The sequence below is a fragment of the Phasianus colchicus genome, chromosome 1, assembly GCF_987193195.1.
Source record: "Phasianus colchicus chromosome 1, bPhaCol1.hap1.1, whole genome shotgun sequence".
In the NCBI taxonomy this organism is placed as follows: domain Eukaryota; kingdom Metazoa; phylum Chordata; class Aves; order Galliformes; family Phasianidae; genus Phasianus; species Phasianus colchicus.
The window spans coordinates 10,652,600-10,668,556 of record NC_143436.1 but is presented as its reverse complement, the minus strand read 5'-3'; the positions used below and the strand labels follow the sequence as shown (position 1 = coordinate 10,668,556).

Genomic DNA, 15,957 nt, shown 5'->3' with positions numbered 1-15,957 from the left:
GCCTGGGTTGAAAAAGACCACAAGGATCTTCTAGTTTCAACCCTCCTGCTATGTGTGGCATTGCCAACCACCGGACCAGGCTGCCCAGAGCCACATCCAGCCTGGCTTTGAACCTCCAGGGATGGAGCATCCACCATCTCCTTGGGCAAGCTGTTCCAGTGTGTCACCACCCTATGTGTGAAAAACTTCTTCTTTATATCCAACCTAAATCTCCCCTGTCTTAGTTTAAAACATTCCCCCTTGTCCTATCACTATCCACCCTCATAAACAGCCGTTCCCTTTCCTGTTTATATGCTCCCTTCAAGTACTGGAAGGCCACAATGAGGTCTCCTTGGAGCCTTCTCTTCTCCAAGCTAAACAAGCCCAGTTCCCTCAACCATTCCTCATAGGAGAGGTGCTCCAGCTCTCTGATCATCTTAGTGGTGCTCCTCTGGACCTGCTCCAAGAGCTCCACATCCTTCCTGTACTGGGGGACCAAGGCCTGGAAACACAGTACTCCAGATGGGGCCTCGCAAGAGCCGAGTAGAGCTCAAACTGTTTGAACCAAATTGAAGACTTAAATGGAAATTTTCAGTCATACTGTAAAGTCACTCCAAATGCTTTATTTTGGACTAATTGCTCGGAATCAAAAAGAAGGATTAAAATACTGTAAACATATTAATAAAATCCTTCTTAATTTGCAGATATTTGTCACATAGCAATATATCAGTGAGAAAGCCTTTTGTGAAAATCAGTCTAAGACTCAAAACAATTGTAGGGTAATAATATCCTTTGATTGATAACATATCAATGAACCCAAACAGTCCAGACTCCAGAGCTATATTGACATAATTTCAAAATTGCTTCCTAATTTTATTTATCAAAACTTATATTTGCAGATTTAAATGACAGGTCTAAGTATACAGTAAATAAGCTCATATTTGTAATAATGTTTAGTATTTTCAGTACTGCTTCTAAGAAATTCAACTTCATTGTGGTACCTTTGAATCCCTTCCAGAGCAAAGTTGAACACCTAAATATATAAATTAGTTACCCTAAGTGAAATAGTTTAGTAAATCTCATTGTATCACATGCTGCATATTAAGAACTGACTTCTGTAGGAGTCTTTATTACTACCAGGTGATTCTTTTAATCCATTTCCAGCTCAAGTCAAAGAAATTAACACTGCAGTGCTGTTGAATCTAAGCAATCTGATTTATTTTTCTCCTAAATGAGGGAAAAGCAAACACAAAACATCTATGAAATTTCAGGAAATTACTCTCTGTTATTAAGCTAACACTGATTTATGGCAGTAACGAACAGGCTGGCTTAGCAGTAAATGATAAATGCAGTCTGTAGGCAAATTGGATTACTAGTGGCTGGTATGAGTTTCAAAAATCTGGCTAATCAGTTGGAGAAAACCTACACCTTGCACAGAGATTTATTAAAAGAAAATTCAGCTAGAATGAGCAATATTTACAATGGCCGGGGTGTTCTACAGTTTCACAGGAAATAATGTTTAAGAAATTTTATGTTTCATAACGAGATGGTTTGGGGAATAACAGGGATATATAAAATAATGCCACAAAGAAAATGACACTGAGATCTTGTTTCCTTGATCTAGACATGTTAGCTGAGGGATAAATTGTTCAACACCTCTGACTTTTGCTTGGAACATCCCAACATTAATTTCTAGGAAAATGACAGTTAACAACTTATGAATGTTATTGAATTCAGGTGCTGAAGAGCAAAATCACCAAATGGAAGTGTATATTCAATAACAAAGACTGGAGTATCCTGGAATATCACAATACTTGTACAGTAGCATGGCAATACTGAATGAGAGAAGCCAACATCACAGTAGACGTTTCTGGATGTTCTCAAAAGTTGTGAATTTTTGCCCAATATCTAATTTTAATCTATAAATAAAATACTTCAGCTCTACATAAAGTCCTTATAATTAGTCCTGTGGATCTCCTAGCATGGAGATGTACATGGAATTGTTTTCAGACCATTTTATTTAATTTATTATACCTGAGAACTAACTGAACATTGTCACTGAGGAAAGTTTGTTATGTATGCTCTGTGTGGTACATATTTCATAGCTGTTTGTTATGTTAATGATGCACAAACAAGAGAATAGTTAATAATCTGTTTTCATGCAATCAGTGTTGCAAAACATCACAGCCAAAAACATTATGTATTATAACATAAATAAAAACCACTGGACCAGTATCAACAGAAAAACAGATAGGAAATTTGACAATTGAACAACTTAAAACCAGACTTCACAGTAGAAATGTTTGTGACTGTCAGATTCGAGCAACTACTTTCTAACTGGAGATGACAGTATAACATTCTTTGAAGCTATAAATCATGAAGGGATGTTGAGAAAGCCACAGCTACAATCAACATGAAAAATAACATACTGTTTTATCTAGGATATCCTTCCAGTGAACAATTTAATGTATTGGTTCTCCTGTTCAGCCTTAAACATTTTCAACATTATATGACACCTTGTTTCAAGTGAATTATTATACTCAGCCTGTGACTGTGCAGTTAGTTTAGTACAAATGGCAATACACTTCAGATCAACTCTTATTCAGTTAAGACATGTCAGCTGGTAAAGTCTGGTTCATTTTCAGTTGAGAAGCTTACTTAGCAAAGGTAAAAATGTTATGGCATCCCTTTAAAAAAAAAAAACAGGAAACATGTAACTTGTTCATTTTTTTATCCAGCACATAATTAACTGTACCTGTGATTCTATGATAATATGTCATAGAAACATTAAGGTTAAAAACGTCTTCTAAGATCATCATGTCCATCTGTGAGCCCATGACATTATGATGACTGAAAGCAATGAAATAAATTTCAAGATATTTTTCATGGATCTACTCGGAAATGTGCAAGAATTTTGGCTTTAGTTACTGGTTAAACATTATTTTAATGCTTTTGAATCTGCTCATATGTTCATCTTTTTAATGAACACTACTTTACTTTCAGGCTATGAAATTCTCTTTCTATAGAGAAATGTACTCAAAAATGTGTTGAAATTAATATTTTGTAATAAATAATAATAAGTGTGATAAATTCTGCATTAGTGTTGTTACCTAGGGACCCAAACCTTGCACTGTAAGCTCTTTGCTACGTAATTAACAGACTGAAGGGCAGGGCCCAGAATGTGGTCGTGAATGGAGTTAAATCCACCTGGCAACTGGTCATTAGTAGTGTCCCCCAAAGGTCGGTACTGTGGCCTGTTCTGTCTAGTATCTTTATTGTTGACCTAGATGAGGGGATTGAATGCACCCTCAGATGACACAATCTGCAAAGGAAGGAAGTGTCAATCTGCCTGAAGGTAAGAAGGCCCTACAGATGGATTTGGACAGGCTGGATCACTGGGCTGAGGCCAATGGGATGAATTCAACAAGACCAAGTGCCAGTTCTTCACTTTGGCCACAAATAATGCCAGGAAATACTAGAGACTTGGGGTATAGTGGCTAGAAGACTAGGTAGAGGAAAAAGATCTGGTGGTGATGGTCAGCATTCAGCTGAACATGCGTCATATGTGTACTCATATGGCCAAGGCCAACGGCATCCTGGCTTGTAGAAGAAACAGTGTTGCCAGAAGAATCAGAAAGGTCATCATCCCTTTCGACTCAGCAGTGGTGAGGCTGCACCTTAAGTACTGTGTTGAGTGTAGTGGGCTGTCACTATAAAAGACATTGAGGCCCTGGAGTGTGTTCAGAGAAGAACAATGAAGCTGTGAGTAGTGTGAGTAGTGTGGAGTGCAAATCTTATGAGAAGCGGCTGAGGGAGCTGACAGCCATTGTAGATCTCTACAACTTCCTGAAGGAGGCTGTGGTGAGATGGAGGTCAGCTTCTTCTGCATAACTAGTGAAAGAATTAGAGGGAATGGCCTCGAGTTGTGCCAGGGAAGATTCAGGGTGGATGTTAGGAAAAATTTACACTCTGAACTAGTGGTCACGCTCTGGAATGGGCTGCCCAGGAAGGTGATGGAGTCATTGTCCCCGGAGATTTCAGGAAATGTGTAGATGTTGTTCTAGAAACATGGTTTAGTGGGCAATATTGGCGGCAAGTGGACATTTGGACTAGATGATCTTGGAGGTTTTTTCCAGCCTTAACGATTCTATGATTTTAATTTATTTAATATATCTGTATTTTATTAAGGACAGAATGGAATTCTCGTTCTTGCACTGTTATAAACCCTTCATAGAGAGGTGTAGCAAAACAATGCAGATTTCATCTTTCTTTCCCATTCCTTGTCACTGATGCACTTAACTGATCATTTGCACATATTATTGCAATTAATTAAAAGAGTCTTTCTCCTTTCCTGGATACTTCACACCTGAAGGCCTAGGTATTAAAATTTGATGTCTCAGGTTTAACTGACCAGACGACATCTGAACTCACTGTGACAGCTGCAAAATTATGCATAAACAAAGTGGAAACTAACTATGATTTAGAAGTTATATTTGAAAATTATTTTTGAAAATTTTGAAAATCATTTTTTGATGGAATAAAAATCAAGGCAAAGATGTAGAACTTTCCCAGAAAGTGCCTTAACTATCACAGTAAATAATAGGGTTAATGGTTTGGAAGACAGACCATCTCCAAAATGGAGAGCAAGATCCAAACTCAAAATAAATTTTACTCAATTTTAATAGAATTTAGTACTGATCTCATCAAGTGCGTGCTCTCTTAGAAGCTAAATTATCTCAGCAGCTGAACATCAGTTGAGCTGAGGAAGGCCTAGAATCAAGGTTTCCTATTCACTTGGCAGGCACTGAACTTGCCTGTTACATAAAAGCAATCAGATCATCTTGATCTATATGTGATGAACTGGAAACACTGTTAAAATCTACATGTTCCAAATGCAGTGTGAAACACTGCACATACACTATGTCCTTTCAGAGACTTTCAGAGCTTAGACCTGGAGAACTTAGTTGCTGCTCACGTATTCTAGACATCAAGATCAATGTATGAAATCTCTTTCCCTTAAGCCTTTTTACCATTTATATTCCAGTTGTTTCTGGTGTTATACCCAAGGAAAGCAAATGTCAGGACTCTCTGACTTGAAATGCTCCCTCAATGTAGTATCTGATGAAATCTGATACCCAGTATCAAAAGAAAATAGTTATTACCACAAGATTATTATTACTGTCTTACTGAGCTGAACATAATTCTAAAGCCCATTATTTTGCAATTACATTGTTAGTGACACCACTCTAGCCCCATAGCCACACAAATCAAGCAACTAATTACACTTTTCTAGAAATTATGAGATCTAAGCACACAGCAAAAACATTTTGAAAAGTTACCTGGAACACACTGATGCCCCTATAATGTAATTGTGGAAGTTTTCAATTGTAGTATAAAACCCAGAAATCCTAATAGAATTATGCTTGCTGCTGTACTTATCAAACAGTTATCAAACTCTTTTATATTCCTTTCAGATCTGAAGCATATTCCCATTATAAACAAAGAGAAATAATATAGATTTCAACAAGTTCTGGGTCAGAAATTTTAGAATCTGTATAGAAAAACAATATAGCAGAGCTTACTTTTTGTTTTTTTTTTTTTTCTGCTCAAAAGGATTTGGGCATCTTTTTGCAACAACAGTTGTGGGACTAGAAACTTCAAAATTAGAAAAAGATTTCTTATTAACTACTTGGAATGAGGCTTAATTGAAGCCTAGAGATTCACTAGTATTCTTTTCCAAAATTCTGAATAGGTTTTTGTTTGGAACAAATACAAGATTTGATATTTGATTTTTTTTTTTTTCAGTTAAATGGTTTCTAACTTTAGCTACTTATAATTTAGATAATTTACAATTTAATGTCTTCAATTTCATTTACATCTTAAGTTGTACTCTAAGTGTTTTCTTTCAGCTTTTTCATATGAAAGTGTGAAGTTGTAGCCACCTAATTTAACTGGTAAGCCTCAAATACATATAGAAGTTAAAACAATAAATATGGATAAAGAGTACTGTTTTTTTTAATGAACAAAGTTTTGACCTGTTTTCTGTCAAATTATATGATCACCTGCTCCTTTCCTTTCAAAGAAACCTGAAGATTTCCATAGGAAACTTTTTACAGCCATTCTTTGTGGATGATCTAATTAGACTGTGGAATAGAAGCAATTTAAAATAACATTATTATGTTGGTTTTTTTTTTGTTTGTTTGTTTATTTGTTTGTGTTCATTGGATTTTACTGTTTTTAATCTGACTTTCAAAATATTCATTTTCTCTGTTAATTTACATAACATTCCTATTTGGAAATGTACTATATTGAAAAAGTGATTGCAGAAAATTGCTTTTCCTCCTTGAGTTTCTAACAATGAGAAAGAAAGTCATTGTTAGGTCTCATAAGTTCAGAGCCCAGCCCAGTTTAGCACCTCCTCTGTAAAGCAACTGATACCAGATGAAGCAGGTTATAAAACCTTGGAACAATTCTGGAATTGCTTGCTTACTCAGTTTTTTTTTTTTTTTTTTTTTTTTTTCTTTGTTTATTTGTTTCTGATTTTGCTTTGGTCTTGGAGAGGGGAGGGTTCTTTTTGCATTCTTATGTGTTTGGTTTTGTTTTTCCTTAGTATCTTCAGAGATTAGTGGATTTAATTTAAGCAATTTAGGAAAAAAATTGTTTCTCCATCTCTGTCTATTACTCAACACTTTAGAAAGCACAGGCCTTACGTATATGATCACATTATTTTTAAAAACATCAAAGCACAGTTCTACAATCAACCATTGAAATCTGTGTTCAAGCCTTACATATTACCATGTGCAAAGCCCATCTAAAAGACAAATAACATTCTACTGTTGGAAAACCTATTTTCAGTAGTCCTCCTTTCTTCACAGGGAATTGTCAATAGTTGTTAAAAGTTCTCAGAGGATTTTTAGCATCTTGGAAGAATCAAATGAGTAAACATCTATCTAGAAAATATTTTTATATAACAAGTAAATGAAGAAAAATCTGCTTGCTGCCATACCTACTTTCATTGGCAAGTAAGCATGATCCTCATAGGCCTCTTCACTTCTGGGCAGTGTCTTGCAAAGCACTAACACACTACCTCTGAGATATTCAGTGGCAGCAGATATTTTTATTGACTTGCTAAATGTTTTAACACAGTTTTTGTAACCCAGGAGCAAGGAATATGGTCTAAAAAGACATTGCTATATGTCACTTGTATTTCAAGATAACCCTCACAGAAGATTTCACAGATTTTTTTTTTTTTTTCCCTATTAATATCACCTTAAAGTAAATGTTTCTCAGCCTGCTACTTTCAGCTCACAGTAGTGTACACAACAAGAAGCAAAGTTAGGATATTTTCACCTTCCTGGTCCAAGTCATTCTCAAACAACACAATCCACTGTTACAGAAAAATTCTTTCCCATTCCATAATAAAATCTTCTTGGAATGCCAAAGAGTAGCTGTTCCTTAAAAACAACAAACAAAGGCTTCTTGTTTTATGTGATGTACTACAGAATGCACAGTGTAGGAACTTAACATCTACATTTTAAGTTACTGGTGAGCCTGTTCACCTAAAGGAAATACATCACTTCTCTATACAGTCACTGGGGACAGGAGGGTGATTTGATGATTACTATAGGGAAACAAGATGGTTTAGGTATTGCAAGATTTATATTTATAAGCACTTGGCTGCTTTGAAAAGAAACACAGAAGCCTGTCTGTGTCAGCAGAAGATGAGAATCAAAGCAATAGAAGCAGAGATTTTTGATGCAAGTCAAAATTCAAAACTCTTTTAGCACCCACAGTAATTGCTATGCGTCTTGACAGGCCTGGTTTTGATGTGCCTTTGTTATTTTCTATATCAGATATAACCTGGAGAATGCCATTCACCTGTCCATCTGTAATAATCTCTGGGGAGACTTTTCCCCTGAATGTTTTGGGCCCAGCAACTAAGACTGTATCTCCAGATGAGAATCCCCTCTGTGCCCACATAGCTAGCTCTGTGTTGACCAAATCAGAAGCATTCTTTGGAAGCAATGAAGGCTCTTTCCAAGAAATGCCTGGATTTTCTTCCTGACATGAACTATCCATCAGGGTCCCGATAATAACCATCTCTCAAAAGCATTTTGACTGCTGATTTCTAACTCCATAGTTGCATGTGAGTACTTAATGAGAGAAGTGCTTTCAAATATGATTTTAGTAGAATGTTACTGAAAACTAGTTATATCACTAATGACATTTGTAAGAGTAATCTTGCATAATTTCTGTTATAAATTTTATGACATATGTTTGTAGCCTGACCTCTGTCTTTGCTCTTCTCTTCATTACTTCTGGAATGTTTAGTCATTGTGTCTGGGTCTACTATCTGCTTGAAGCATCCACATTATTTTGCTTGTCTCTATAAATCAGACTTTCCTACTTAAGACTAAGCAGAAATTCCCTAAAGAGATATTTTGATGAATTTATTTATTTGTTATAACAAATCCAATTTCCTGGTGCAATTTGTATGACAGGGCTTTTCCACAACAATGACTTTCAGCGATAATTAGCTGTTCAAGATATTTTCAGACTCATGATCATAAAGAAAGTATGATCTATACTTGTTTAACAGGGCTAACTGCAGGAGTGAAAACACTGTAAACTGTCTAATGCAAGAGGCCCAGTCTTTACTGATTCTAATATATATAAATGTAATGCTTAATTCTCATACCTTTAAAAAAATCATGAGCACCCAGTAAGTTTTCTTTCTATATGTTGGTTTAGATTACAGAATAGTATTCTATATTTACAGAAACAAACAAAACAAAACAAAAAACAAATCACCACCTCTTATTTTGCTCACAACTTCTTTGATTAAGTCAGTACTGCTCGGAAATATACACTTAAGCCTGAAGCCCAGGGAATGACTGCGAGCAAAACTTCTCTCCTCTAGCCTAATGGAATAAGCGCGGGTAGCACAACAAATCATTAAAAATAATTTACAGAGAATGAGGAAAAGTTATTTCTTTGTTTCCTCCAGTGCAGTTATACATTAGAGCAGTCAAACTACAAAACAAGAATGCAGTACAGAAAGATTGTTTCTTTTAATTTAAGATGATTCAAAGTTTTCTGAGAATCTTTTTTTCCCTTCTTGTGTTCCTTTTAATTTCATTTCATCATCTTTCAGCTTCATCATGTTATCTACTTTCTGCCAGGAGTATAATTATCAGAGGGACACAAGAAGTGATGCTGGCTATTCACTGTCCCTAGCTTCATGAAGACTGGGAAATCTCTTCACTGTGATGCACTGATCAATGTTTCTAATTTTAGCTCTCTAAGCAGCAAGCAGCTCTCACTACAGTCTCTTAAAACTCATGACTAAGATCTGCTGCCAATTGACCTTCCCACTGAAAGATGACCAAGACCAGTCAGTGTTACATTTAAGTCCATCTGTAATTCAGGAGAAAGAGGGAAGTGGGGCAAAAGGAGTAGAGGAAGGATAGTAACTTACTATTTCTGTTTAGGTTTTCAAATTATTTAGATACTCATGACCATTCCACCCACACTCCATTTTCCAAGCAACATCCTAAGCATGTCTATGATATGACTAGAGATAGTTTCAATAAGATGAACAGACATTACATACTATTTCCTTTGTGAAAGGAAACTTTGGAAATTGAGTTTTCAGCCCCTGGGGAAATCCAAACTAGTCCAAAAGTACTTTGAAAAAGTTGCATAAAAATCATCTATTTTTTCTGCTCTTTTCAGACTGCTAAACAGCCCAGTTACATGTCCCATTGTCCTTCCATATAAATCCATGAGGATTTATATCACCTCTTTCTGATGTCAGAAAATAATGTGCCTTTTGCAAGGCATAAAAAACTTGGATAATTGTGATTGAAAAATTATTAGCTGAAAGCATACAAGAACATCCATGAGGCATGGCTAAGATGAAATAGCTTCTGGAAGTTGGTTAATTTCCACTTTTACCTGGAGAGATAAAAAAGCTGCTTTATTTCCGGATTTTTTTGCTCATAATCCAAAAATACTTTGCAGACTAAACAGCAATGCTAACATTCCAATAGTCTCTGTATGACATTTCTTATATCCAATCATCCTAATTATAATAGACAACCAAAGTAGAGTTCATAATCTCCCAGAATTAGCCATCTTGTCTATGATCTTTAGCCTTATTTGCATTTCCCTCAGAGGAAGCATTGCAGGTAGCATAAGACTCAAGTTGTTTTCCAGTTTATGTGGTTTATGCAGACTGCACATTGTGTTCTTGTGCACAAGGAATTAAGACGTGAACCACAAACCTGCTCGTTGTCTTTCAGCTTTTGCTTTCTGACTCCCCTAGACTCAGAGTTGCTAAATATTTCATACTTCTGCATCTTTCATATTTCAGTCACATTTCTGAGTGGTCAAATGTGTGCTGTTGTTTTCTTGTTTTTGTTGTTGTTGTTGTTGTTTTGCTTTGTTGGTTGCTGATTTGTTTGTTTCTTTGTTTCTTCATTCAGTTGGGTCTCAGTGAGCTCTGTGTGTTTCTTCTCTGCCTTCAAATAATCCTCTCACATTCTTCTACAGCAATACCAGAGACTATGGGCTGCTTCCTCCTCCAGAGGAAGAAACAGAAGTGTGGCAATCTCACTATACTCATTTTTATTGTGAATTTCTGTGACCCGCTTGTTCTTAACTCCCCATCTTGAGAGCTCAAGCAGGCAGTCTGCAGAAGTGCCCAGGGGCTGCCTATCCTGCACTGCTGCAGCACTGTGACCGGGCTGCAGGAAGGCGGTACCACATTCTGCCAAACTTGCCAACTTGCCAAACGTGCCACTTAGCCATAACTTACATACCTGCAACTTCTGTATACTGCAGGAGAGGCCTTTCACTTCTTCTCATCCCTAGAGAGCTGTTACAGTTTTGAGCAGGCCTCCTCTAGCCCCAGGCTTAGGCAGGAGAAAAAGACTCCCTGTCTGGGCCGGAAGCTTATAGGAAAGCACATTCAGGCTGCTTAAATTTGCATCCCAAGCCAAAGTCTGCCCCATAAGTGAGAGCTGTAGAGCATTCTGGTTATGGCAGACTTCTGATAGGGCTTTCTGGGTCTTCCTCCTTTAGAGAATTGAAACTGAGAAATCTGGCTGCTCTCTGAAGTCCATGGAGGTAATACAGGCAGTTCTTTTCTCCTATCTTTTTCCTCTTTCTGTTCAGCATGGAAAACACTCCGTATTGATCTAGACGTGTCTCTCTTTTGCCAGCATGATGATTTGGTACATGAATGAAGGAAATACAGTAAGATTATCACAAATCAAATTCACCATTAGCAAGTTCAGACCATGCAAGTCTCCTAGGATCATCAGAAGACCATTAAGTAAAGGATTCTCCTTTAGATTATGGTGTTAGCTAGCTTAAGCATTGCAAGGCATTATGACTCATGGATTGAAAGCTTGGAACAATGACACTCACAGTTCACAAGCACCTAAGCTTTCCAGTAACTCTGTAACACTTGGTAATGCACCTTAATATTACTTCTGTGCTTTACTCTAGTTTCTTGTGTTTCTGAAAAATGCTGGCAGTATAAAATGCCATTTCCTGTGTAGTTTTACCAGGAAGAATATAACTGAACTATTTATGTCAACACAAGAGGGAGCACAGACACATCTATCAAATAGTTCCTGCACTTGATGAACTCAGTGGACTAAGTCTTCCACCTCCAGTTTTTTGTGATGCCGATGAGTGATGAATCAGATATATTTTTGACATCTGAAAGTAATTCAAGGTAAGAGAACCAAGGAAGACTGGTATTTGCCAGTCAGAACTATAAATAAAATTTTCATCACTAACAGACTCCTCCAAAGCTATTTAAATAGGCTAAAATGTTATGGATTGCTATTCCCTAAGGACAGAATGCTATCTGTATTTTAAAATGTGTCATTTCTTCACAGATGTAGTCACGCAGACAGTGGGTAGAACTTTGCTTCCATTATAACCACAGTAAATATATCCTGTTCCTCACTACCAACAGGGTTTTCAGATGAAGAATTTGGGATGGGATGGGATGGGATGGGATGGGATGGGATGGGATGGGATTTTTTGCAGTGAATTGTATTCTTGGAAAGGCTAATGAGTTGTGACATTAACTTGTATGTTTAGTTGATGAGTAGGTATGTTCACTAATTTGAAGTCAGATAGCATTTTAGCAGATAAAGTGACTCATGATTACTCTACAAATGACTAATATGATAGAATCGTCATTTACAGATAACCACATATAAAATTTTCTGTATGTGATGTGAGAGAGTCTCAACACTTTGATAAGAAGACTAGTCTCTATTTTCAGACCCAACAATGCCAACAATATTAGTAACATTTGCAATTTGGCTAGTCTTGTGCAAACCCATATGAGAATAACTGAAGACCTCAGTGAATTTTAGCACTACTGAAGTGTAGATATTAAATGTGCATACGCCATATTTATACTAAAACAAACAAACAAAATATTCAAAAGTAAACAAGCCAAATATTCTCTCTAGATTTATGACTGCCACCTAAAATAACATAAAAAGTAAATTACATACATTGGCAAAATTTAAGAGGCAACTGACAGTAAGGGGAAGTGCTTGTCTTGTATGCTATATTAACTATACATTCTACAGAAAGCCCTTTTTCTCACTGGCAAGATATGTAACAGATTTATAGTAAAACATTCTGGGACACTTTGTAATCAAATTCTACAAATTAAGTCTACTGATTTTGATAGTTGCTCCAGACTTATGCCGACATTCTCAAGTTTACGATACTTTGTTTATAAAAGCCAGACTAGAAGCACTACTGATTATATGATAGAAGAATGAAACAAATAAATATTCTACTGTCCCACCATCTATAAAATATGAATAAAGCTTCAAAATACATCATGTAAACAGAAAGGAAAGCAAGCTACCCTATTTGAATTTCTCCAGTAGTTACTGTGAATGCAAGATGCTCTTGAGCACTGCTAAAAAAACAGCCATATGGTGAGGAAGAAGTACTTTAAACCTCAATTCTCAGAAGAGCTCCCAATGAGAGAAACCAAAAGTGTGGAGAAAATTCCAGGTGCTAATTGCTCATCCTCTTTCATGAAACATCCAGTCTCTAGGAAATACCAAATAACTATATTCTCCTCATTACCTGCTTGCTACTGCATGATTTAGTGCAGCTATGAGAGACTCACTCTTTTCTATGGAGTGAGCCAAAACAAATAGAAACTTCAGAAGACAACCAATTAAGAACAATTCTTTCATTACTCACATGCAATAAATAACATCCTTCTACCATTTGATAAGTAAGATACTACACGTTTAATCTGAATGGTAAAATCTATTCCATAGGGAAAAAAGAAAGGTATCTTTGTATATCATTCCTTTGCCTTAACTTTAAGTTAACAATGACAAGTGTATGTGCTCTTTTTTATGTAAATCTTTAAAATATTGACCAAAAAAAACCAAAAACAAACAATAATAATAATAATAAAAAAACGAAAACAAACAAAAAAACCCCACACACCAAGGATGTAAAAAGTGCTAGGGACAACATGAATGCAGAGGAAGCTGTTTTGTTATAAACACAACATGTTTGAATTATTCTATAACCAAGTTACTCTGCTGTTCTATCTGCAAAGTACTTTTTATATAATCATGACTTCTGTTGCATCTTTTCTATTCAGAAAGTTTATGTGAATTGAATTCTGCCTGGAAGAACTATTCCTCTTGCTTGCCTTCTTTCTTTTGCCATTGTTTTCTGGATGACCATTTTTATTAAAAAATACAAATAATTAGATGAATTAATTAAAAACACACTTTATATTTTTGTCCATGGATGCCATTTCAGGTGCATACATATATTCCTATAAGAAAAAGGAACAAGTTGTAGAAAGAAGAGACCATTTATGTGACTACACATAAAATGTTATTAGGAGAAATTATCACATCTGCAATACCTGAAAATGTAAAAATTAAGCAGCATATATTTAATTTAACTTCAGTTGTGTAAAGGGAGCTGTATGGTCTAATGCAGTCTTCTTAAATCAAATAAATGAGGAAGACACTCCCAGTTCTTGAGATAGAACTCTATGATAGATGAAATGAATTGCCCTTGTGAAGATGCTTCTTTTTCTCCATTGCCTGTTGACTCTTTTAAACTGGAAAACTAAAATAAGCCAGATGAATTCAGTCAAATCTGACTTTAGGGATCTTCACCAAAAAAGGTTAGTGTGTGTCATAGAACAGAACTGGACTTGTGATTCATTTGAAAAGTGATCCCAAAAAGAGATACCTAGCTGACCAAGCCAGGTAAACATCTTCAAAATGACACATATCCATAAAAAATGTGACACAGTTGGACTCTCTCCATACAGTCTTACCCCCAGTGCAGAAGACAGAATGCTGGCACAAATTAAGACATACCAAAATACTGCTCACCATAGTAACTCTCTGGCTATAAAAGGCATGAAAGAATCTTCTTTGATTCCTTTTCTGTTTTAAGACTGACAGAGGTTTAGAAGGGCTCTGAGTTACACCTCTGCCCTTGCACAAGATTACATTTGTTATGTGACAGTAAAACAATATGAGAGTATATTATAAACAGTCCTACTGTACTCCCAATACTCTCTTGCTTCCACTTTTTGATAATGCATTTAGCTTACCTTCTATCAGCTTCCCTGTCTGCTCTGCATTGCCCCCAGGCAAGACCTTGGCAATGTACGCTCCAATTTCTCCACTGCTTCCTGGAATTTCTTTCCCACCTACAACTCGGATTCCCAGTCCATTGCCTGAGATCAAAAGAAACAGGAAACAGAGATGAAGCAATGAATAATTCATTGGAAAGAAAGAAAGAGTACAAATCATCAGTAGGATTTCATCAGTAACTTCTGGCTGTGATCAGAAGAATAAGGTCCCATCCTCTACATTCTCAAAGAATTAACTTTGAGAGAGTTAGGAGTGTTCAGTTTGCTTTCAGTGAAGGAAAACCTTTTCTTGAGTAAATACTGTATCACTGGCATCACACATACAATTCATCCACTACAACTGCATTAAAGTCAATCTTGCCTTTTTCTGACAGCACTACTGTTCTCTAAAATGACAATTTGCACGGGAAACCTATTTCAAGCAAACCTTAATTTGCAGTATTAATTAAATTCCACTAACAAGCTAGAAATCTATGTGAAGTGTGGACTCAAAGGATTGCTTTATCATATGCTGAAAACATGAATACAATTTTGCTTAAAAATTATAGTACTGAGCTTTTAGAATCATACAGACAGGTTGACAGATCATTGAGATTCTGCTGCAAAGCATGTACATTTACATCTACCTGTATTTAGTAGATACTGATATTTTTGTTAAATATTTGCTTTTGATTAACAACTTTTACATCAGAAAATGTACAGATTATCAGGATAGAGAACAGCCTACAAACATTTTATGGTAATGCACTATCAAATTTGACATATTTTCTCTTTACTTTAAAAATTACAGAGATTAAAACATTATGTTCACTTTGATTTTCTTAGCTGGACTAAACCAAATCATTCTCTTATACAGAGAAAAAAAATAGAAGTTGAAACAAAAGCTTAAAAATAGTCTTATAAAGCTAATCTTATGTACCGTCATGCTATCATGTTACTTTAAGAAAACATTTTCTGTACAAAAGAAACACCCAAATTTATTCTTTGAAGAAAAAGAAAATTACACAAGAGATGATTTACACTTGATTTGGGAATATAAAAGATTTTTTGTTCATTTTTATTGGAACAGTTAAATAATTAATTTTCAAATTATTAAATTTATAATCTAAACCTGCTTAATGATTAAACTAATCAGATATATCAAGTTCATCACATAATTTCTTTGCAAAGTTGCATCTCTTTAGATTTAGGTTTTTCCCAGAAGAACAATTACTGCTTCAATAGCTCAGCTTTGAGACCACACTTGAAGGCAGCTACTCACACTGAGCTCCCGGCCATAGAGGTTT

At 35.9% G+C, this 15,957-nt stretch overlaps 1 protein-coding gene across 4 annotated transcripts in view; it reads right to left on the bottom strand.

The window, feature by feature from the left end:
• PCLO (piccolo presynaptic cytomatrix protein) overlaps positions 1 to 15,957 on the bottom strand; it is a 331,372-nt gene that overhangs the window by 98,551 nt on the left and 216,864 nt on the right. For all 4 annotated transcript variants that reach the window (XM_090135236.1, XM_090135232.1, XM_090135235.1 and 1 more), the window contains exon 10: positions 14,630 to 14,755. In XM_090135236.1, the coding sequence (XP_089991362.1) occupies positions 14,630 to 14,755 (126 nt within the window). The remainder of the gene's footprint in view (positions 1 to 14,629; positions 14,756 to 15,957) is intronic.